The 25,199-nt window shown below is 42.2% G+C and overlaps 1 protein-coding gene across 1 annotated transcript; it reads left to right on the forward strand.

Moving 5' to 3' along the window:
* Positions 1-15,105: 15,105 nt before the first annotated feature.
* Positions 15,106-19,659, forward strand: LOC147606228 (uncharacterized). Its single transcript, XM_086792842.1, has one exon. It carries the CDS (start codon positions 15,548-15,550, stop codon positions 19,166-19,168), a length of 3,621 nt encoding a protein of 1,206 aa, XP_086648968.1. The 5' UTR covers positions 15,106-15,547; the 3' UTR covers positions 19,169-19,659.
* The last annotated feature ends 5,540 nt before the right edge of the window (positions 19,660-25,199 follow it).

Below are 25,199 nucleotides of genomic sequence, written 5' to 3' on the forward strand. Positions count from 1 at the left end.
AGGAAACATCATGCCCCTTAGATTTGGATTTAAAGGAATGTGAAAATTATCAAAGTAAATTAATTTTTTGAATTGAAAGTACTTTTCTGCTATTTCAACTGGGACTTTGTGTTAAGGAGGTAAGAGCTATAAAAATGGTATGTTGATGATGTGGTGATGTGGCTTACATCTTTTATAAATTAGAAGTAGAAACCATATTTTTCTTGTTTTAATATACTGTAGGTTTTTTTAAAAATATTGGAGATGTATTCATAAGAGGTCTGCATGTTTAAGTTATTATTACATTCCATGGTCCTCTTTTAAAGAATGAATTTAATACAACCTATTATTAAAGCATGCAGACCATAAGGAAAGAAAAAGTGTGGAAGCTTAATTAGTTACTATGTTGCCATAAATTATTGGTTTCATTCATTCATTAATTTTAGGGGTTTAAAATATACTAGAAAGACACAAATGGAGATAAATTTACATTTGTTTAGCATAGGATGAGTTTGATATAGGGTGGAGATATGTGGTATTATAAAGGGAAAAGTGAAGCTTTATTTATTTTAGTAATAGTTCATTTACAATGGTTATATAGCTAAACCATCTCATGTGGGAGGAATTTAGTTACATGTTGTTGGAGGAAATAATTAATTTTTTTTATTTAGGATGAGAAGAAGAAATCGTTAACAGTGCGAAGGGAAAAATAATGTTAAAAAATATAGTGACTTTTAAAAATAGGAAAAACTTTGAGTACATTATGACTTCAAAAATACGAGAGTACTTCAAGGAGTACCAAAAGACAAAAGTGGATCCTAAGAATGATATTTCAAAGTCTAAAGAAACAATAAAGAAGTAATATTTCCAAGGTTGCTTACTCTTCCTAGTTAAATATGAGCTTCTATAAAAATTCAACTTAGTAAAAAATACCAATAATCCATTATTTATGAGTACTAGTGCTTGATGGCACATGACCTATTGGAAAGACTAATACTCCACTCTTTTGTATTGGAATACTAAAATAAGAATATGGTAATTGGTGAAGATACCGTATACAAAGGTAGAGACCTACTGTGTCTTTTATTCTTTAATGAAGGAATTATTGAACATGTTCTATTTGTTTCATTTACATCAAAATTTGTTGTTAGTAGCCACCATCATTAGCCAGGCTCATTTTAGATAGTGGTGGGGGGACCATCACCTTGGAAAATATTGTAAAAACCCCCAATCAAGGATTTTTTAAGAAGGTGATATGACAATTTTTTGAAAACATAGTTTCTTATCGAATTACAAACACTTCACTCACATTTAGCAAATGGGTTTCATCATGAGACCCTTAAAGTCAAGAATGCTTATGGATTGGAGTGTATAACTCACCAAAGTGACAAAACTGTTTTCTTCTTTCTCAAGATGATTCAAGAAAGAAATAAGGTAAAGTCATTCTATGGGGCTTTATAATGAATTATCCCATGTCTAGTTTTACCCACAAACTTGGCTTAGTACTATTATAGTGGTGATGAAGAGGGTTCATTGTTCCTACATTCAAGAGTCTCCTCACCTAATTTATTCAACACATAAAAAGGATGGGGGATGAAGAGGGTTCAGTGTTCCTACATTCAAAAGTCTCCTCACCTAATTTTATTCAACACATAAAGAGGACGAGGGATGAAGAGAGTTCATTGTTCCTACATGAAAGAGTCTCCTCACCTAATTTATTCAACACATAAAGAGGAAGAGGGAAAAGGAAATGCCCATGAAAATTAGTTCTTCAACCAAACCAGGCTCTGGGGATGGAGAGGGTTTATTGTTGAAGTGTTTTCCCACATTTTCTCTCTATTGAAACTAAAATTTAGGGATGAAAAGGGTTCATTTAGCCACTACTTTATCTAGAATAACATGTTGCTAGGATGTAAAGGGTTCATTCTTCCTATTTACAAGAGTTTCTTCTCTTATTTTCTCTATCAAAATTAGCTTAAAAGATGGGGAGCATTCATTGTGCTTGTTATCAAGCATTTTTCCACCTTTTACACTTTTTCTCTTATAAGATAATAGTTTAGAAATAAAGAGGGATCATGGAATCCATTTTTGTCTTACTTTCTGGTACACCTCCATCTAACGAGCAATGTGTCTGTGATTTTTGCCAATCAGCCTAAACTCACCCTCACCTCAATGGCATCTTCTCTCATCCTTGAGGAGACAAGGATGGAAGCTAGAAAGGCTTCACCACATATAGCTTTTGTGGCCATGGAGAAGAAGCCTTGAGGATTTGTTACTACTACAAAAATAAGGGACATGTCATGCAGGATTACTTCAAGAAGAAGAAGGATGAGGAGGAAAACAATAAACAAAACAAAGACAAGGACAAGGCAACCTCACTGAGCATCTCTTTTAATTAAGTGTTCAAATGCAATTATGCTTCATCATTAGTATAATCCAAGTGTGCTTTACTTGCTAGAATGATTCTTAATCTTATTTAGTATCTATCTATTTGTGAGCATCATCTATGTGTGTGTAGTGATCCATGAATCACCTTTGACTAGATCATTACCATTAAATCATTGCTTTGGTGTGGCCTTCCTTTTGACTAATTTTTAGCATGATTGTAATTTTATTTAATGTTCTTTCAAAGAAAAAGTTAAGTTTTTTTTTGCAAAAGGGCCAAAATAATGGAGAAATAAACAAATTTAAACTTTAACGGTATGTGTGTTTTTGTGTATGCATACATGCACACGCTGCGCGCATGTGTGTGTGTGTGTACACACACACACACTCACTCACTCACACAAATGTGAGTGAGTTTATGTGTGTGTGTGTGTGTGTGTATACATACATAAATGCATACATATGTATGTACATACATACATATATACATACGTATGTACATACATACATAAATACATACATACGTATGTACATACATACACACACACACACACAAGCATATGTGTGTGTGTGTGTATTCATACATATATAAATGTATATTTATATAAGTATGTATGTATTTATGTGTGTGTGTGTGTGTGTGTGTTGAAAAGATGCAGGGGGGAAGAGAGCTTGAGCTCTTGCAAGCACACACACACACTCACAAAACCCTAATAGAGAACACACAAGGTGAGAGGCTGAAAATCTTCTTCTTCTCTACTCAACACTCAACACACCATATACAAGAATGAGAGTACACATAATATGAAAGGTACTCAACCAATACATACACGGGTTCTCTATAGTGTGAACCCGACTAAATGAGCTGGCGCTATAACTATGCCAGTCTCGAGAATGGCTGTCACACAGCCTGTCATCCCACTGGCCGCATATCTCCCATGATCTCACCAACCATGCCAGTGGTGTAAGTGTGGGGCCTATCCCCCAGGCGGGTCATCACAGTGTCCATCGCCTCACTAGACGAGCTTGATATCTCAACACTCCCCCTCGAGCTCAACTCCATCTCATGTACACCAACAAGCGAAGCCCTGAATCTGCGGAGCTTCTCTGTACCCAATGCTTTGGTGAAGATGTCAGCTACCTGATCCTCTGTGCTGACATAAACAAGGTCAAGATCTCCTACCAAGACCTTCTCTCTAACAAAGTGGTAGTGGACCTCTATGTGCTTCGTACGAGCATGAAAGACTGGGTTCCTGGCCAACTATATACTGCTAATGTTGTCACAGAAAATGACAACTTGTCTATCCACTGATAGACCCAAATCTACAGGTAGCTTTCTCAACCAAGCTACCTCACATGCTGCCATAGCAGCTCCTCTATACTCGGCCTCTGTACTCGATAGAACAACCGTAGGCTGCTTCTTGCTGCTCCAAGTCACAGCAGCACTCCCCAAAGAAAACATGAATCCACTGGTAGATCTTCTGTCTGAGATACTACCAGCCCAATCAGCATCTATGTACCCATGTACACATATCTCTATCCCAGTCTCATAGAATAGTCCACAATGCAAAGTAGACCTCACATACCTCAGTATGCATCTCACTGCATCCAAATGCGGTTTCCGTGGAACCTGCATAAACTGACTCACCAGCATAGCTCAAATCTGGTCTGGTGATCGTCATGTAGATCAAACTTCCTACTATGCGCCTGTACATAGTAGGATCCTCCAAGATCTCTCCTGAATCTGCACTCAACTTGCCATTCTGATCCAATGGCACAGAAATAGGCTTACAGCCTGTCATACCATACTTGGACAACATGTCCAAGCCATACTGTCTCTGCAGTAATCCAATACCATGTGGTGACCTAATCACCTCAATGCCCAAGAAATATCTGAGCTCCCCCAGATCCTTCATCTCGAACTTCTGTCTAAGCAAGATCTTTACATCAAAGATCTCTGCATCATGGTCCCCTGTAATGATTAAGTCATCTACATAGATGACAACAAGCACAACCCCTCTATCATCATGTCTCACATACAATGAGAAATCTGCTATTGGCTACATGAAAGCCAATAGTGACAAGATATTCAGAAATCTTGTCAGACCATGCTCTTGGTGCTTGCTTTAAGCCATACAAGGCTTTCTTCAACCTGCAAACATGCTCGGGGTGACCCACATCCTCATAACCAGGTGGCTGCAACATATACACCTCTTCTTGCAAATCCCCATGCAAGAATGCATTCTTTACATCCATCTGATGTAAAGACCATTGCTTTGACGCAGCCACTGCTATCACAACTCTCACCGTTGCCATCTTGGCAACTGGGCTGAAAGTTTCCTCATAATCAATGCCATATGTCTGTGCATATCCTTTGGCTACCAATCTAGCCTTATACCTGTTTATGCTTCCATCACTATTATGTTTAACTTTGTACACCCACTTGCATCCAATGGCTTTCTTGCCTTCAGGCAATTGCACTAAATCCCAAGTTTCATTTCCATATAGTGCATCCATCTTCTCATCCAAATAGCTTTCTCCCAACACACATTTCCAACAGCCTCATCAATGCATGTGGGCTCAACAACCTGCACAACCTTTGCCATATATGCATAGTGATGTGCCACATAACCATCATATGTAAATCTCTGCACAGGGTTCTTCACTCTCCCTGATCTTCGCAGCTTTTCATTCATGGCTTCCATAGCCTTCTTTACACCAGGTGTTCTCATAGCTGGGATCCCAAGCTCCTCATCAAGGCTCATATCTGAGCCACTAGACTCTCCATCAACATGAGAATGCCCTGCAGAAATGTCAGGCATACCAAGGGGATCAACCACTTTCTCTTTTCCTTTACGTGATGTAGTAATCACATTTGCAGGACTGGTATTATGACGCAGCCTGCCACTCCATGGTCTATCAACAAACCCACTAGATGAGGACTCTCTTGGTCCACTCAAAGACTGTGATTGCTGACCTGCATTCTGTGCAACCACACTTCCACTCACATCAGCCCCAATAGCTTCTTTTTTCGCAACATACCAGCTGCTCATCTCATCAAACACAACATCCCTGCTTACCCTCAGCTCACGTGTAGCAGGGTTATAACACCTGTATCCCTTTTGCTCAAGGGAATATCCAATAAACACACATTTTTCAGCTTTCGGATCCAGCTTAGTTCTCAGCTCATCTGGCACATGCACGTATGCAATGCATCCCAAAGACTTTCAGATGAGACAAATCTGGTTTTCTGCCAATAAACCTCTCCTCTGGAGTTACATCATGTATGGCTGCAGTTGGAGTCCTGTTCATGATGTATACTGCTGTAGAAACAGCCTCAGCCCAATAGCAATGCGGTATATTCTTCTCTTCCATCAATGCTCACGCAATCTCTGCAATGTGCCTGTTTTTTCGCTCAGCAACTCCATTTTGCTGCGGAGTGTATCTGCATGTAAACTGTCTCCGAATACCATTCTTCTTCAAGAATTCAGAGAACTCATTGGAGAAGTACTCTCCCCCTCCATCTGACCTTAGGCACTTGACATATTTCCCTGTTTGCTTTTCAACCAAAACTCTGAAATTCTGAAAGTGAGTGAACACTTCACTCTTCTCTTTCATGAAATATACCCACACTTTCCTTGTGTGGTCATCAATGAAAGTCACATAATACCTGCAGCCTCCCATAGATATGGTCTTCGTAGGACCCCATACATCTAAATGCACAACATCTAGTGCATTTCTGCTCACATATCTGTTACGTGGAAACACATGCTTTGTTTGCTTCCCAAATTGGCATGCTTCACATATTTTCTGCATACCTTCCACTTTAAATTTTGGCAGCCCTGTCACAATTCCTTTTGTCTACGTAGACTTCAATCTCTGCACATTTACATGTCCAATTCTTTTATGCCATATGTCTGTGTCTGCAACAACTCCTGAACCATTTGCAAACATTGCAGCACTCATTTCAGGCATGTCTACATTCAATGTAAACATTCTGCCCACTCTGTTGCCTTTTGCAACCAACCTACACTTGTCTTTGAAATCTTCAACATAACACCCATCAGGGTTAAACCAAACCTGCAAACCCTGCTCAATCATCTGGCCAACTGAAACCAGATTCTTTGTTATGTTCGGTACATGAAGTACATCTGCAAGGTACTTCACTTTGCCATCCTGCATAGACAATGGCACATCTCCAACGTGGGCAATTGGATGAGCAGTGTCATCCCCTGTTTCCACAAAACCTGGTCTTTCCGGGTTTTTCATCTCCTTGAACCACTCCCCATGACTTGTCATGTGGTTCGAAGCGCCTGAATCCACATACCATACATTATCTTTTTGTGCTGCATCAACATTTTCAGACATGGCATTCACGACATGCTGCATAACAAACAACCTTTCATTATCCTCATTATTTCTGCTTGAGGATGCATAGTTGTTTTGCTGCACTTTCCCATTTTGCATGTCAGCCTGCTTCTTATAACATTCTGCCTGCACATGTCCAGGCTTACCACAATAATAGCATTCACGTGCATCATTATATTGCCTTTGCCAATTTCCACGGCCTCTTTGACTCCCCCTGCCTCTGAATTTGCCTCTTCCACCTGCGTGTTGTTGTTGTTGTTGTTGATTCTGGGACTGTTGTTGTTGCTGCTGCTGCTGCTGCTGGCCATAATTCTGATTACCTGTTCGGCCACCTCCTTGACCGCGTCCCACGGCCTCCTCTACCTCGTCCTCTTCCTGAACTCGTGTAGAAGGCCTGTTGCTCTGAACTGTTTTTACTCTGTGAAGACTGTTGATCTTCACCCAAGTTCTTCTCTTCGATAATCAGCATAGACACCAAATCTGTAAAGTTGGGAATGTTTTCCCGAGTCTGAATGGACGTCTTGAACGCCTTGTATTGTGGCCCGAGACCACGTAAACAGACTTCCACCTTGTCATCATCATCTACTGACACACCAATAGATGCAAGGGATTCCATAGTACCCTTTATCTTCAGCGCATAGTCATTCACAGACATGCTCTTTTTCTCCACAGTATGAAGTTCATTCTTCAACTGTATCTTACGTGCCTTGGTATTTGTTTCATAGAGCTTTACCAAGGTGTCCCACGCCTCCTTGGGGGACTTGGCATCCTGAATGTGCCCAATCATGGTGTCCTGTATACTAATGGATAGCCAATACATAACCTTTCTGGCTCCTTGGTTCCAGTCTTTAAACTCTTTCATATCTGCAGCAGTCGGATTTATATCCGGTATCTCCGTGTCTCTTCATGCTCACCTTCTATGTAGTCCCAATAGCCTTTTCCCATCAGGAAATTCGTCAACCTGAACCTCCAAGCATGGAAGTTATTCTTATCCAGCTTCTCAGCCACAATCTGTGTTATGCCATCATTAGACATCTTGCCAAACACACAATTTTACCAGAAACTGCACTCTGGTTTTTCCTGCACAAATGCTGTATTTTCTGCACAGCGGTACTGTAGTACTCTCAAATGTCACCAACAGTGACATTTGAGAGTGCTACAGTAGTACTCTCAAATGTCACCAACAGCGGTACTGTAGTACTCTCAAATGTCACCAACAGTGACTTCAATGTGCATACATACACCCAATGGCAACTGTAGACCTCTTTGCAGCACCCACAGTGTCTGCACAGTCAATCTGTCTTCCTGCAGTTCTTAAAACAGAGTTCTGCAGAGAATCGATGACTTACCCGCAGTGCTCGAAATCGCCTGCTTTCTGAAAAACGGAGGTCCAGACGCGCCCGAAACGCGTTTTCGACCCAGAAAATGTTGTCCGATAGGACACCGATAGGACAGTATAGTTGCCCTATAGCTTTACTCCCGCGAAGAAAGCTCCTCAATCAGAGATCGTTGCCGGTGCCTCCCGTAGAGCTCCCGACAAGGATGTAGTCACCAACACAAATAGGGAAGAGTAGTTGAAGCTCTTACCCTCGTACCGCTTCCTGTGGTTCTCTTGCTTGCAGCTCAGCCCTTAGCACGAACCAGGCTCTGATACCATGAAAAGATGCAGGGGGGAAGAGAGCTTGAGCTCTTGCAAGCACACACACACACTCACAAAACCCTAATAGAGAACACAAGGTGAGAGGCTGAAAATCTTCTTCTTCTCTACTCAACACTCAACACACCATATACAAGAATGAGAGTACACATAATATGAAAGGTACTCAACCAATACATACACGGGTTCTCTATAGTGTGAACCCGACTAAATGAGCTGGCGCTATAACTATGCCAGTCTCTAGAATGGCTGTCACACAGCCTGTCATCCCACTGGCCGCATATCTCCCATGATCTCACCAACCATGCCAGTGGTGTAAGTGTGGGGCCTATCCCCCCAGGCGGGTCATCAGTGTCCACCGCCTCACTAGACGAGCTCGATATCTCAACATGTGTGTGTGTATGTATATATATATATTGTGTTAAGAGTATTTTTAAAGAAGGAATTTTATTATGTATGAAAATCAAGCATATAGATGTATGTATGTATGTGTGTGTGTGTGTGTGTATATATATATATATATTTATATACATATTGCTAAGAGATTTTACATTATTTTTGTAGAAGGAATTTTATTATGTAAGTATATGTAACTTAAGCACACCAAACTAATCTCATGTATTTTGTGAGCTTGTTTACCTTTCCATTTTTTAAACTTCATAAATCAGACTTAAGCATTTTTTAAACAAAAGCCCTTTTATGGCTTAATTGCGAGAGTACCTAGATAAGCCATTTTACAAGGGATTTTCAATCATTTTATGTGTAGATAACACGTGGGTACACAATTTTTTTAATCTTGAAAAAATATTGTATAGATGAAGGATGAGAGGATGTTTACCTACAAAAACCCTTGCAAGTCTTGTAAATAAGGGTATTTGCATCTAAAATCTTTGTAGCATGTTTTGTTTCTCAGAGAAAATCTTTATATTCACTTTACTATGTAGCATGTTTTTGAAACACTGTCCATGTAAAATTTGCTAAATTCATAAATTATATAATGTCCAAATGGACTTGATGAAAGAGCATTGATTTATTATTTAGACTCAAAAATGAGGTGATTATAGTACTCATACAATTTCTTTTATGAAGAAAAAACAAGTAGACGTTCTTTGATTTTATTAATTTAATAACGACAATCATAAAAAGCATGTGAAGGTGTGTAGTAAAGGATAGTTCATTTTTTTCAATGACTTATGTTGAGACATTAGTACCCTAGTGTTTTCATTCAATATTGATGGATTTTGGAATAAAATTAGAATGTAGCAGTGCCTCCTTTATCTACTTCTACTTGAGGTTATAAAAAAATAAAAACATATGTTTGGTTGAATATAGTAACACCAACTTGTCCTTTTCTCGATTAAGCGCCTCCTTTGTCTACTTCTACTTGAGGCGATTAAAAAATAAGAACATATGTTTAATTGAATATAGTAGCACCAACTTGTCCTTTTTCTCGATTAAGTGGCCGTTGGAAATATCACATAGTGAGAAATTTACTTTGCCACTTGCATGGAAGTAGGCAATTAGCATGCTTATACATTTATTAACACCTACAAGCTATTATCATGACTACCATTGATGATTAATGATGCCCATTGGAAGTAAGGCATGATTTTTTATAAGAATCATGATGTGTGCAAGAAACTTTAATCTAAATAACAAATTTTTAATTTTTAAAAAGGAGAAAATATCGATGAACGTGCTATACTATCATGCAAATCTAGGCAGAAAAAAAGTAGTCAGGAGTTTGATTACTTTAATGTAAGCTCATGCGGGCCTTACATGTATAAATTATTTGGATCTTTGAGTAAAAAAAATTTTCCAAGTGAGTATAATTTTGTATTATATTTTGCATTGGGTAACTAAATAAGGGTCAATTTGTTTTTAAAAAAAGATAATTTTTCTCTTTTGCCTTCTGAAGACTAAGTTCTCCTTAACATTATCTTAGAAAAGTGTGTCTTAATCTATGATCCATTATGGGTTTAACACCTTGGTTTTTGTCATGTGTCTATAGAAAGTAATGTTAAGTTTCCTATTTGTTTTAATGGTCTTCCATCTATGAGAGAGAGTTATGTCGATAAGTACATGATCAAATATGTGATAGAAAGTTATGTGGTTATATAAGTACATGACCAAATATGTGATAGAAAGTTATGTGGTTATATAAGTACATGACCAAATATGTGAGAGTAAGCTATGTGGATAAGTTCTTAGTTTTTGAAAAAGGAAAACCTATGTAGATATGTTTTAACTTTGGAGAAAGATAAGCCTCAAGTTCTCTTTTTAAAATAGACGTCATTTGGATGAAATATCATAAAAAGATCATTTTGAAAATTGACCAAGTAGAGTTTCAAAGTACTTTTCACTTAGTACAAATAACCTTAGTTTTTCACAACATGGAAACTTACAAAATTCATACGTGCTTATAAACAAAGTATGAGACTAATCATGTTTTACACACACACACACACACATAAACACACGCACACGTGCATAAACACATGTATGTATTTGTGTCTACACAGACACACAGACACGTACGTGTACACATACACATGTGCAAGTGTGTGCACACGCACGTGCACGCGTGTGTGTGGACACAAAAACATACATGTATATACGCATGTGAATGATTTACTTAGTAAAAACTGTTGATATGAACTATAGGAATGAAGCTCTAAAAGAGCCCCATCTTAGATATAGAGAAAAAGGATAAGTGGCAAATGGATAAATATAAGGGGGAACATCCGTGGTATAAATAACCCAACATCTACTTTTGCTATTAATTAATGAATACCGAAGGTATGCGCCTTTGTGTAATTAAGGTTCAAGGAAAACAATTATGGTGTGATTAATCTTGCATAAGATTTTTTTTGGGATTTTCTAATCATGTGATTAGATCTTTCGCATGCACCTTTGCACCTACCCCACTCCCACATCGTGATGGTGTCTATATGATGATAGCAGTGTCCTCGACCTCATGCTCATTAGCTCTCGATTGCTACAGCTTCCTCGACTTCACGTCGACCTCCTTGGCTTTTGATTATAGGTGATATGTTGGGTTTTCTCTCACCCTGTGCTCTAGTTTAATGGGGCACCTCCATTGATTTCTCTCTCTCTCTCTCTCTCTCTCTCTCTCTCTCTCTCTCTCTCTCATGTTGATATGTTGGGATTTCTCTCTCATCATGTGCTCTAGTTCAGGGGGAAAAAATTATGGTGTGATTAATCTTGTGCCTTCATGTGATTAAGATTAAGCACAAGATCTAATCATGTGATTAGATCTTTCGCATACACTTTTGACACTTGCCCCTCCTCCTAATCTTGTGCCTTCATGTGATTAATCTTGTGCCTTCATGTGATTAATCTTGTCATGTGATTAAGATTAAGCACAAGATCTAATCATGGTGATTAATCTTGTGCCTTCATGAGATTAAGATTAAGCCAAGATCTAATCATGGTGATTAGATCTTGTGATTAATCTTCTGCCTTCATGTGATTAAGATTAAGCACAAGATCTAATCATGGTGATTAGATCTTTCGCATACACTTTTGACACTTGCCCCTCCTCCTATCATAACCCACCTATTGATGTTTTGCCTACTCCTTGCTCCTCTCTGATCCTTTTGGCTATGGTGTTTGGGTCATGTCCTTGGCATGTCTGCCCCTCGCGCATGCTCACGCTAGAGGACCCCTCGGGCTTTTTGATGCATTTCCTCTTGGTCAATGTTGTGATGGCATCAATTTGATGGCAATGTCCTTGATCTCGTGCTTCCCAACTTTTGATTGCTAATGGATTCCTCGGCCTCATACTCGACCTCTCATCTTTCGATTCTAGGTGGTATTTGTCGTCCTATTCGACCTCCACGTCGTGCTCGACCTCCTTGGCTTCCGATTGTAGGTGACATGTTGGGATTTCTCTCTCATATTGTGCTCTAGTTTAGTTGGGTGCCTTTGCTGTGGTTTTATAACCATACTCTAATCTCTCTCTCTCTCAATTCTAGGTGATATGTTGGGATTTCTCTCATCCTGTGCTCTGGTTTAATGGGGCACCTCTGCTATGGTTTAATTAGGGTTTACATTTAATTAGGGCATCTTTGGTTTTAGTTAGATTAAATTTCTTTGGCATTTATGCCCATACGTCCACATGTAGTATGGTTTGATGAGGCTTAACTTGCACGCATTAAATTTTCTTCCCATTTTGTTTTGTCTTCTACTACGGTTCACTAGGGTTTTAGCCTTATCTCTTGGTGTGTTGTCTCGCACTAGGTATGTGCTATAAAAATAAATTTTATATGATGCCTCGTGTTTGTGTGCATCTGTCTTAGATGTCTTCCTCACGATGTCGTGTCCTCAATGATGATCCTTCTACTTCTGATCCTAGATGTTGATGCCCGAACTCCTTTATATGATCCGTGTCCTTATGCTGTTGTTTGTCAACGTGCACATGGCAAAGCTCCTATATGTACCCCTTTGTTGGATGCTAGTGATGCCCATGCAGATGGACATGGGAAAGCTATCATGGACACACAACTTTGCCATGTGCTGAACTTGAATCAACATCTTGCACTGCTCCTCAACAACATGCACATCTAGAGTCTCCTTGTGTACGTATTGTTACCCCTACCCCAAAGAAAACCAAGGCCTCTAGAACCTCCGCTCTGTCAAAAAAGGAGCAAGGTCTAGTGAATCCAGTAAGCCTCTGAAAGAGAAGAAAGCTGCATCTGATCCTAACACGAATAGAAAACCTATGTCAAAAACTAAGCTACTAGAGCTCTCTCACTATTGGCGTTGGCAATCGTGATATGGACCTCGTGTATTGGGAACCATTGAAACAGTTTGTTCGAGGTGAATATGTCAGTGGCCTGTTTGCACTCCATTTTCAAATGGTAGTAAAGTCTTTTCATCCTCAATTATTTCTGTCAGCAAAATGATTAAAAGGCATCTTGCTTGGGATGTCTCTAAACCTACATGAGGCGTTGTCGTCTACTACGGAGCTTTGAACTAGGTCCGTCTCCACACATATGAGGGCATGTCAAGTTACTGTATGAAAGACTTGCATAAGCCATAGTTCAGATTTTTCAATCACAATGTCTCTGCTAAAGAAATAACTAGGGGCCATGAGCAATTTACGCTATACGGACAAGGGGATTTTTAAAAAAAAGTATGTTTAACTCTCGGCAGTGTGTTTAATTGTGCATATTCTTACATGGATAATTCTATCCTGAATAAGCTAGGATCTAGCATGGAGTCTACTTTGTTGTGAATGCTCCACACTGGGAAATACTACCCATTTGCACACTAGATCATTCCTAAAGTAGGGAATGGATAGAAAAAGGGCTGCCTGCTGCTATTTGGAAAGTGATGAAAATCCCTCATTTCACTTCATCGGTTTGATGTTGATGAATTTTTTTTTCATGGATCATCCACGTTTCAAGTACTTCCCAGATGTAGACACTGGTGGAGTTGAAGGTGAACTGCCAGAGAATGACGATGGTAATCCAAGATCGAGAAGCCCCATCCCTGCGAATAGTGATGAAGATGTTTCCACGAGCGTGGACTACATGGCAAATCTTGCTCTCTTTGGGACCCACCACCAAATATGAGGGAAGTAATAGAAAATGGTCATGATTTTGTATCTCTGCACCCTGGGAAACAAGTGTCTTTATCTAAGGAATTTTAAGGGATACATATGACCATCTTTCGAATATGTATTTTCATGGTCATCGTTGTGTAAACCGTCACTTTTATCATTGTGAAAATTCCCGCTAGAGTTTATACAAAAATATGTTTTCTATATAATTTTCTTGTTTTAAATGAATGGAACAAATTCAAATTTCTTTCGTGTTTCATATATTATTTTTAAGTCATTTAACTCATTTCAGGTTTATGATGGCATTTTTTTGTTTTCAAGTTAATGCTTTTTAAAATCAAGTTTGTAAATTGTTATTTATTATTCTTACTTTTAGTTAAACTAAGGTTTGAATCTTTGTAAATAATAACTTCATAGGTTTAAATTACATTGTAATAACCTTGGTGAAACAAAGGTTAGGCAACAATTAATTAATGGCCACACTGATGGGCATTAATTAATTAATGACAAAAAAGCTAATAGGGGGGACATAGGTGGGACTATGCTATCAAAGTAAGAGTGAACAATGAGGAATTGAAAAATTTTAGGGCATTGGGAATGGATTTGAAAGACGAAAGGGCATAAACTCCAATGTGTTTGACAGCAAAAAGTGAGGTGGAACTTGGAAGGTGTGTAGAGTGTTTGGGCAATACTAGGGGTTTGTTAGGTCGCAGGCTCAAGGAGGGGGTCACGCGTCAAAGGTCAGGCGCTGCGCTAACGGGCCGGCAGCTGCACACGTGAGGCTGGCGGTGTGGTACCGTGCGCCGGGCTTTCAGGAGAAACGGCTGGAGGGAAGCATGCGCCGTGCGGGCGCAGGAGGCCGGGAGCGGGACTTTGTCGCGGAAGCGTCGACAAAGCGATTGGGCCGCATGATGCATGTGAGCGGGGGCCGGGGCCCAATTTCATAAAAACGAAAAATAAAATAAAATTTATTGGGCGGGTCCGGAGCGGGACGAGGCTTGACTGATGAACGGGGCTTGACTTTGGTAAGTGATGTTGCTGATGCACACGTGCGCGCGTGTGCGGCTGATGGGGATGGGTTGGACGCGATGGAATAAATAGGGTGCCGCAGTGCAGGATTTTTTAAACAGAAACAGCCGGAGTGGAAATCGCCGCGGCCAGGCTACAGGCTAGTATTACTCTCTTGTAGCTTTCGTAGCTTTGCGCACTTGTTAAAGGATCGTGGTGTCCTGCGATTGCTTCCACTGCGCCGCAGATCCTCCTTGGCGTAGGTTCTTGCTTCTCTCTCTATTTCTCCGTCGGCCTCATCAGCAAGCACGTTCGACAGTCTGCCTGCCTGCCTGCCCACCTCCTCCCAAGATCTTACTGCACTAGCATCACACCGCCCCTGTAAACACACCCCCTTCCCCTTCCCCTTTTGCAATGCATTGCTGTTCTTCTTCACATCCCCTTCGCGATACCACGCCGTACTTCGCCCCAACACCCCTCTCCGTCACCGTCCGTTCCCAGTCCCCTCCCGACACACGCACCACCCCGCCTCCGCTCTCCTTTTTGTCCTCCTAGGTTCTTTCATGGGTCCTCCCCCCCGCACCCCCCCCTGGCTTTCCACATGGTGCTTCCTCCTCGTGGTTTTGAAGCTCTGCTCACTACAGGCGGCCTCCCCCGACGGAAACAATGGCGGCGGATCACTGCTCTTGCATCGCTCGCTGCTCGCTTTGACTGAGGCCGACGCGCTGCTACAGTTCAAGGGGCAGGTTGAGCAGGATCCCAACGGAATCTTGACGACATGGAGCGGAACTGGCAGCCACGCCAACCCCTGCCTCTGGCCCGGCGTTGGATGCAATGCTGGAAGCCGCGTGCAGAGCTTGTCACTCAGCAGCTCTGGCCTTGCTGGCGCTTTGATTCTGTCGTGGATAGCGTCACTCCCGATGCTGCAAGTTCTCGACCTCTCCGGAAATCAGTTTACCGGAAATTTGTCGTCGATCCAAACCGGCAGCTGCGGCAGCCTCCAGGAGCTCAATCTTGCCGGCAACTACCTCTCCGGTAGCCTGCCAGAGACCTTGCTGTCCGGCTGCGGCACTGTACGTTATATCAACGTCTCCGGCAACGCCATTGGAGGTGCCATTCCGACGGCATTTTTCTCCAGATGCGGTGCTCTCCAGACACTGGATCTTTCCGGCAACAGAATCGTCGGCGGCCTTCCGTTAAGAACAGGCTTCTGCGCTTCACTGCTTAACCTCCACCTTGCCAGCAATCTCATCAATGGCGGCCTGCCCCTCACTCTACTATCAAATTGCTCGACTGGTTGCACCACCGGGCCTCCCCTTGTCTCTCTCGACCTCTCTAACAACAAGATTTCTGGCAGCGTACCTGACCAGTTTTTCGCCAACTGCGGCATGATGGTGTCTGTCGATCTCTCCTCCAACCAGCTCACCGGGTCGCTGCCTTCTTCTCTTCAAAGTTGCACTAAATTGACGGCCCTCAATCTCACTGCCAATCAGTTTACTTCCGAGCTGCCAGAATTTTTAGGCAAGCTGGCCAGCATCCAGAAGCTCCACCTCGCCAAAAATCAGTTTGTCGGCCAGATTCCCTCTACCATGGTAGGCGCGCTCTGCTCGAGTCTGCAGGATCTGGACCTTTCTGGAAACAATCTGACGGGATCTCTGCCGTCTTCATTCACTGCCTGCAACAATCTGCGGTCGTTGAAGGTGGCCGCCAACAAGTTGAGCGGGGATTTTCCGAGCGGCGTAATCTCACCACTGGAGTCGCTGGAGGTTCTCCGCTTCGCTTTCAATGGTTTCACTGGATCAGTACCCGTTGGTGTCATGAATTGCAGCAAGCTCCGGATCTTGGATTTGGGTGGAAACCTGCTGACAGGTTCCATTCCGGCAGAGATCTGCCCTCCTTCCAACAGCTATGCGCTGGAGCAGTTGCTGCTGCCCAACAATCAGCTTTCTGGCGGAGTGCCGCCACCTCTCATGAACTGCACCCATCTTGTGATTCTTGACCTGAGCTTCAACAAGCTGACGGGCGGCATTCCGGTGCAGCTCAGCTATCTTCCCAATCTGGAAAGAATCTCCCTGTGGTACAACCAACTCACGGGGATCATTCCGCCGGAGCTCGGCAACATTCCCAAGCTGAAAAACCTCAATCTCAACAACAATCTTCTCACGGGCCAGATTCCAGCGGCGATTTCCAAATGCAAAAACCTGGAGTGGCTCAATCTCAACAGCAACCAGCTGACTGGCAGAATTCCGCCTGAGCTTGGACTTCTACAGAGGCTCACGCTGCTGCAGCTGGGGAACAATTCCCTCGGTGGGCAAATACCGCCGGAGCTCGGGAACTGTTCCCAGCTACTGTGGGTAGATCTCAATACTAACCAGCTGACAGGCCCAATTCCAACAGCTCTTGGCCGTCACTCGACCACCTCTCTCAGCGATCCGGTACTTGTTGGCAATCAGCTAGCTTACCTTAGAAATGTCGGGAGCTCCTGCAAAGGCTTCGGCCTGGGCATCATGCTGGACTTCACCGGAATCACCCAAGACGCCCTCGCTTCCACTCCCTTCACTGCTTGCCAAGCCAGTCCGATAGTCTACATCGGCGGCAGCCTGTACGACAATCCGGAGAACAGAACCATTCAGTACCTGGATCTGTCATTTAACCAATTGTCCGGCAGCATTCCGGCTGAGATGGGCTCCTGGGTCTCGCTCATCATCTTGGCGCTGTCGCACAACCAGCTAACGAGCGAACTCCCGGCGAGCTTCGGCAACCTACACGCCCTTGGGGTGATGGACATCTCCTACAACCACCTCGAAGGGAGCCTCTCCGTTCTGTCGGGCTGCACACTTTTGGTGTCCGTCCACGTCTCAAACAACTATTTCTCCGGCGAGATTCCGGCGGGACAGCTGTCGACCAATCCAGTTCAGTCATTTGCTAACAATTCCGGCCTTTGCGGCCCTCCTCTGGAGCCGTGCAACACCGCCGGAGTTGCGCCGCCAGAGTCACCGCCTTGCAATAGCAGCACAAGCTGTGCCGGAAAGAACCGGTTGAATCTTCTGTCAATGGCCAACAGCATAGTCCTGGCGGTTCTTGTGGCATTGCTATGTGTGTGCGCGTTTGTGGTGTGGGTTGGGTTCATGGTGAAGAACAAGAACAGGAAGAAAGAGAATGCGCTGCTGAGCAGCCTGCAGCAGTCATCATGCAATGGAAGCAGCAGCTGGAATCTGAGTGGGGAAAGGGAGCCATTAAGCATCAATGTGGCCACCTTTGAGAGGCCCTTAAGAAAGCTCACATTTTCTCAATTAATCGAAGCAACAAATGGTTTCAGCAGGGAGAGCTTAGTTGGCAGAGGAGGCTTTGGAGAAGTGTACAAAGCGGAGCTCAAAGATGGCACAGTGGTGGCTATCAAGAAGCTCCTGCAATTCAGCTTCCAAGGGGACAGAGAGTTCATGGCGGAGATGGAAACTCTGGGCAAAATCAAGCATAGAAATCTGGTGCCGTTGTTGGGCTACTGCAAGGTAGGGGAGGAGAGGCTGCTGGTGTATGAGTACATGCATGGTGGCAGCTTGGAGGAGGTGTTGCATGGCAGCAGCGAAGGGAGGGAGAGGCTGAATTGGGATTTGAGGAAGCAGATAGCCAAAGGAGCAGCAAGGGGGCTGGCGTTCTTGCACCACAACTGCATACCACACATCATCCACAGGGATATGAAGTCCAGCAATGTGTTGTTGGACAGGGATCTGGAGGCCAGGGTTTCAGACTTCGGGATGGCCAGGCTGATCAGCGCGCTGGACACACACCTCAGTGTGAGCACGCTGGCGGGCACCCCAGGCTATGTCCCCCCAGAGTATTATCAGAGCTTCCGGTGCACTACGAAGGGGGACATCTACTCCTTTGGTGTCATCCTGCTCGAGCTTGTCACAGGTCAGCGCCCCACTGACAAAGATGAATTCGGGGACAACAACCTGGTCGGCTGGGTCAAACTCCACGTGGCGGGAAACAATTGGCTGGAAGTGCTTGACCCCATCCTGCGTGGCACCGGTGTGGAGTATGAGATGATTCAATACCTCAAAGTTGCCTGTGATTGCTTAGATGAGCTCCCCTCCCACCGCCCTAACATGCTCCGAGTGGTCGCCATGCTCAAAGACCTCGCTTTCGAAGATCAAAGCTCCTCTAATTATCAGCACTCGTCTTGACATCTAATCTACTCTTACTCTATTAATTAATCCTAACCCTACACACACACACACACACACAATATATGCACATATGTACCACTACAACCATTTTTTGTAATTATGCTAGCCCCTCCCCCCACAGATTTAAGCTCAAGAAACAGGCTCCACTCAGTGTTCAGGATCTAGCACAGCTCTAAGCAAATTTAGCCTTGGGTGATTCAAATTGCTGAATGGGGATGTAAATATGCACAAAAATACTGCCCTACAATATTGCTGCAAACATCTGCCTCGTCCACACAGCTAGGCGCAGGCTTTTGCCATGTCACCTGATTGATGCCAACAATATTGTTATAGAGCTGTGCAATGAGGCTTTGAGTAGTGTTCTATTAATTACACTACAAGTTTTGGAATTGGACTAGACTCTTTAACCTATATGTTATTTCTCAACTAGACTATTATGTTATTGCTCTTTCAAGAGATTTTATAATGCAGTTCATGTTTCAAGGGTATGAAATTTGAATGAGCCCATGTTGGATTTGCATGTGTATCTAGATTCTTAATTATTTCATGGCTAAGCAGCTTGAACAATCACCTCACCAAATAAACCTACGGTCTTTTTCTCTTAATGCTTTCATGGCTGGTCTTTTTGTCTCAGTGCTTTCATGGCTAATCTCCTCAAGCGAAGGAGCACAATACTTCTGTAGGTGATTTTCTGTCTCAACAACCTTGACTTCTTTTTTCTCTCAATACTTTCATGTCTAAGCATAAGACAAGAGCAAGTTGCAACCTTTAAACACAAATGCCAATGCCACCATGCCATTTTCATCCTACCCAATGTACTAGCCCCTATTTTTTGAGCTCATCCCCATAGCATGGGGTCCTAGTAAATGTGCTAGCTCAAGGGGTTCACTATAAGTAAACCCTCTGTATCATGTTCATTTTAAGGCCTATTTTTAAAATCTCTTATATGTGAATTTTTCATGAATAAAATATACCCTTTTTCTATTCAACTTGTGAATACACTCTTTAAATGGTACCCTTTTTCATGTAAAAAATGTGTAAAAAAGGGATTTGAAAAATCCCTTTTGTTGAACCCACGTATGTTACGCTTACATATTTATGAGTGACACCCCCAAGATGAGTGTGCTAGCGAGTCATCCCCATACCCCCTACATCAGAAAGAGAAGTTTTTTATTGTGAAAGAGTTAAGAGAAACGTGTTGAAATATGAGGTAAGTGGCCACTTTATTCACCGTCATGATAGTGCATGCGAAAGGACTACGGTCACGTTACGCGAGTGTATGCCTTGCGCATGTAGACAACGTTGCGATGGTGGGCAGTTGGGAGCATCCGGAGGTGGCAGGAGAAGGGGGATGGGGAGAATGGGACACACAATAGGAAATCAAGAGAGAAAGGGATGATCAATCAAAGGGACATAGAAATCGCAAGAAAGCGACAGTTCGTCGACTAGATTCGTGTTGAGCGACTACATGCACATCAACGGGTGGAGAATCTACACAAGAACAAGGTATGCATTAACATTTCGCCTGACTTGGTCAAAAGGCAAATTGGTGTGTTCTCTATGAGAGTAGCGCAATCCTATTCTGTTATGGGAAGCCACCTACTAAAGTAGAGCTGGGAAGGTGGTTGCAAGAGGAGGTCTTTCATGAAAAAGTAGTTGTGAGATCCCTATGCCCCCTCCGTGCACCCCTCCGTGCACCGGATTCCCGGTTGCTAGTAGCGAAAGTAGCTTCCTCTTGCACGGGGCAGGGTTTCCCACTCAGGGCCTTGCCCTCGAATGTTCGGACACGAGACTAATATAGTGGTCATTCTGAAACCGAAGCTGGGAAAATTTTCCTTGCCCGAAAAATGGGGACGATTCCACCTTTTTTATAAACGAATTTTCTAACGAGGTTAAGAGACTAAGCTATCCTTCACCTGATGAAACCAGACAGAAGGAAAACTATCACTGACTTAATTTGAAGAAATCAATGCTTTTTTCCTAACCGAAATCAGGCGCACAGCCGTTGATCTAATCATTTGAGGAAATCAACGCTTTTTTCCTAGCCGAAGTTAGGCACAGCGATTGGTCTACTCATTTGAGAAATTCTTAAGGCTTTTATTTAACTACTCGAATTCTAAGCGTATTCCTATTATTTCGATTTAATTATTAAAACTTCACTGATTCCAGCCTATCCGGCCCATGGGTTACCAACCCCACTGGAATTGATAAAACCAGACAATTACTCACCCACCCATAATTGAATGCCTTTCTTAACTTTTGCTTTCGAATACAGATACGCACACACTCCTCTTTAAAACTTTAACATATAAAATAATCCATTGACAAACAATTATTGGTTATAGATGTCATAACTCAAAAATTCCATCCAGTCCCTTGTTTCTCAAAAAGCAGTATCACTCTGAACTCTCTGTTGAGACCAACTATCGCCTTAAGTATTCCATTGGCCCATTACGGGCGCCCATCCAAGTTTTAGATTTGGACACCATTGCTTTATATCTTGAATGTATGACCTTTTGGTGTATCTACCTTGACTCCTTGATGTAAGATAATGGTGGTAGCTCTTGTTAACCATAAGAATGGGTTAAAATTTCCCCTTTCCTGATGCTGGTCGCATTGAAGACCTTTGTGTGGGGAGAATTGACAAGCTTCATTGATGGCTTTTGATGTTGAGTGATGTTCAATGATCGTTAGTCCTCTGGAAGGAATGAGAAGGGCTAGTTAGTAAATGAAAAGGTTAGTGGTTTTTGTGAATTCCTAACAGGTGGGGGGTGGAGTTTTTTGTGAATGATTATATTTTTATATTTTAATGAGCATGCTTTTTTTATATTTTAATGATTATATTTTTATATTTTAATGATTATATTTTTATATTTTAATGAGCATGCTTTTTTTTTGCTCACTAATGCTTTGGCAAAGTCCTTTGCCATTCTGACAGCTTCTGCCACCCATTGAGACTGGTTTGGCATTTTTCACTAAAGTGTCTAATGGCTCGTTCATCCCTCTCGAATGAATCTGGCATCAGCTGCTCTTCATCCAAAAGTGGAGAATATTTGAGGAGAAGGACAAATGCTTGATGGTATTCTTCAATCATCCGGCTTTCCTGCTTCAGTTCCAAGAACTCATTCATTTTGGTTTCCAGGAAGCCCGAAGGACAGAACCTCTTCCCGAGGAGGTAAGCTTTAAGACTGACCAGGTTTGGGTATTTCCGTCGAGACGGTTTGTCTCACAATGGTTCCTCCATCATGCGACCCTGGCCGTTTTCACAATTTTCAATTTGGCAAGAGCCATCTTGCTCCTCTCGTTATAACCGGTTACATCAAAATACTCTTCCATTGCCTCGATCCATTTTTCCACTACTTCTCCTAACTGTTTCCCTTCACCCTTGAAGGGACCAGGTTGGGATCGGTGCAGGGCTTTACGAACATCCGGATCTAACTCTTCATCGTCGGTAAGAGGATCCGGTTGCCTACCACGGACCGCACGTCTCATGATTTTAACAAAACGATATTTTTGTTAACTTAACTTTGTCACCAGATTTATGACTATTTATTTTTTTAAGATTTATTTCTTAAACAATAAATATTCCATCATAATTCTTGAAAACAAGATTCACTCTGATAATTTTATTAACCAATATTCACAACCACGAAAACAATTTGGAATCTTTTACAAAACATCATTTATTATCAAAAGTTTTTGATATATACATAGAGCGTCTCGGCTCCAAAAGTCACCGCCTCAATCGCGTACGCATAAAAAGGCGATACTGCGATGGAGACATGCTATGAGATACACGATTCATCACCGATAATGGTGATGTAATTCTTCTCTTATTAGGAATAAAGCGACTAAGAAGTCTAAAAATACGGCAAGAAATTCTAAAATTTCGAGGTGAATGATTCTAGAGTTGTACATAATAAATAACTCCTAGCCTTATCAAGATCATGGTTAGCGAGATATTTTGTCTGAGTCTCTAACGTTGATTGGTATTGACATTAATACTTCACCCTCCAGAGAACCACATATGCTGATGTCGCTCTACTGGATCAGGAAAGTATAGATCCTCAAAGTAACGAGCGAGTCTCACTCTGCCTTCTCGGGTTGCAACGGAGTTGATGAGATTTTCGAAGGCAAAGGCGATCATATCCTGACTCTGGGGGAGAGTCCAGGAATGCTAGACAGATTTGGGGTATCCATCTAAAAATCCAGTTCAATTTATGAGTTTTCAATTTATGAAGTTCATTTCAAACATAATCTTAATAAGTGAAAACATTATTTCCCAGGTTTACTTTAAAATTTTAGGCAATTTCTGCTGTTTCGTAAGTTTACAACAGTGCTCTGATACCAGCTGTGTGAGACCCCTCTGTCCCTCCGCGCACCGGATTCCCGGTTGCTAGCAGCGGAAGTAGCTTCCTCTTGCACAGGGTAGGGTTTCCCACTCGGGACCTCGCCCTCGAATGTCCAGTCACGAGACTAATCTGGTGGTCATTCCGAAACCGAAGGAGGAAAATTTTCCTTGCCCGGAAAATGGGGACGATTCCACCTTTTTTATTTTCTTAATGAATTTTCTAATGGGGTTAAGAGACTAAACTATCCTTCACCTGATTAAACGAGATAGAAGGAAAACTATCACTGACTTAATTTAAAGAAATCAACGCTTTTTCCTAACCGAAATCAGGCACAGCCGTTGATCTAATCATTTGAGGAAATCAACGCTTTTTTCCTAGCCGAAGTCAGGCACAGCCATTGATCTACTCATTCGAGAAATTCTTAAGGCTTTTATTTAACTACTCAAATTCTAAGCGTATTCCTATTATTTCAATTTAATTATTAAAACTCCACTGATTCTTCCTGCCTAGCCCCCTCCGGCCCATGGGTTAGCCACCACCACCCAACAACTGAAATTGGTAGAACCAGACAATTACTCACCCACCCATAATTGAATGCCTTTCTTAACTTTTGCTTTCGAATACAGATATGCACACACTCCTCTTTAAAACTTTAACATATAAAATAATCCATTGACAAACAATTATTGGTTACAGATGTCATAACTCAAAAATTCCATCCAGTCCCTTGTTTCTCAAAAAACAGTATCACTCTGGACTCTCCGTTGAGACCAACTGGTCATCAGCCCAACGAGATCCAGTAACAGATATCACTCTGGACTCTCCGTTGAGACCAACTGGTCAGCTAACGAGATCCAGTAACAAATATCACTCTGGACTCTCCGTTGAGACCAACTGGTCAGCACAACGAGATTCAGTAGTAGCAGAATACAATAATCATTTCATCCATCATACATATCTTCCACGACATACGCATGGGTGTCCTAGGCACTGCAAGCCCGTGCATCGCCTGGTCATAACCCTCCAAGATTCTCGTTAGGTGTCCTAGCACTTCACTCAGGGACCGCTTCGTCGGCCCTCGTCCATCGTACTGGAAGCGCACCATTTTAACCGTACCGAGGCTGGTCAGGCTTTGCTGCGTGAGTTGTCCTTTGAACACTCCCTGCCACTGTTACAACCGAACTTTCCTTAGAAAAACATATACCAAGTGCTCCCTCCAGTATTCTGGCGTAAGACAGTCCTTTAAGAAAACAGGTTTTCTATGCAAGTTTTCAGTTTGATTTTCTTTTAAATACAAGGAGTATTTCTTGAATCAGTATCCCCAAAACTTCTTGATCGATATTTTTGAATTTCATACCAGAATTCCTCGAATTCTATAACCTTGATCCACAGATCAATTCGAAGGGTCTCAAACTTAATTTCAGATTTAGCGAGAGTTTTAAGTGTACTTTTCTAAACTAGTCACACCTTCATTCCTCAAAACTGACAAAAGAGTTTGGTCTTGGTCATAGTCTAATTCAAGGTTCGAGTCGGATAAGATTTTTCGATAAGATTTTTCCTACACTACCGTTCTCGAAAAGGTTTGCATCTATTTATGCATAAAAATCAACTTCAATGGGAATAACACTTTTATTTTAAAAAAATCCTTTTATGCATAAAATCAAATTTAATAGGAG

This window comes from Cibotium barometz, chromosome 58 (assembly GCF_041138505.1).
Source record: "Cibotium barometz isolate CiBa-2024 chromosome 58, ASM4113850v1, whole genome shotgun sequence".
Lineage (NCBI taxonomy): Eukaryota > Viridiplantae > Streptophyta > Polypodiopsida > Cyatheales > Cibotiaceae > Cibotium > Cibotium barometz.

Bases quoted from the DNA above. Each gene is read 5' to 3' on its own strand.
- LOC147606228 (XM_086792842.1), top strand. From the start codon at position 15,548: ATGGGTCCTCCCCCCCGCACCCCCCCCTGGCTTTCCACATGGTGCTTC.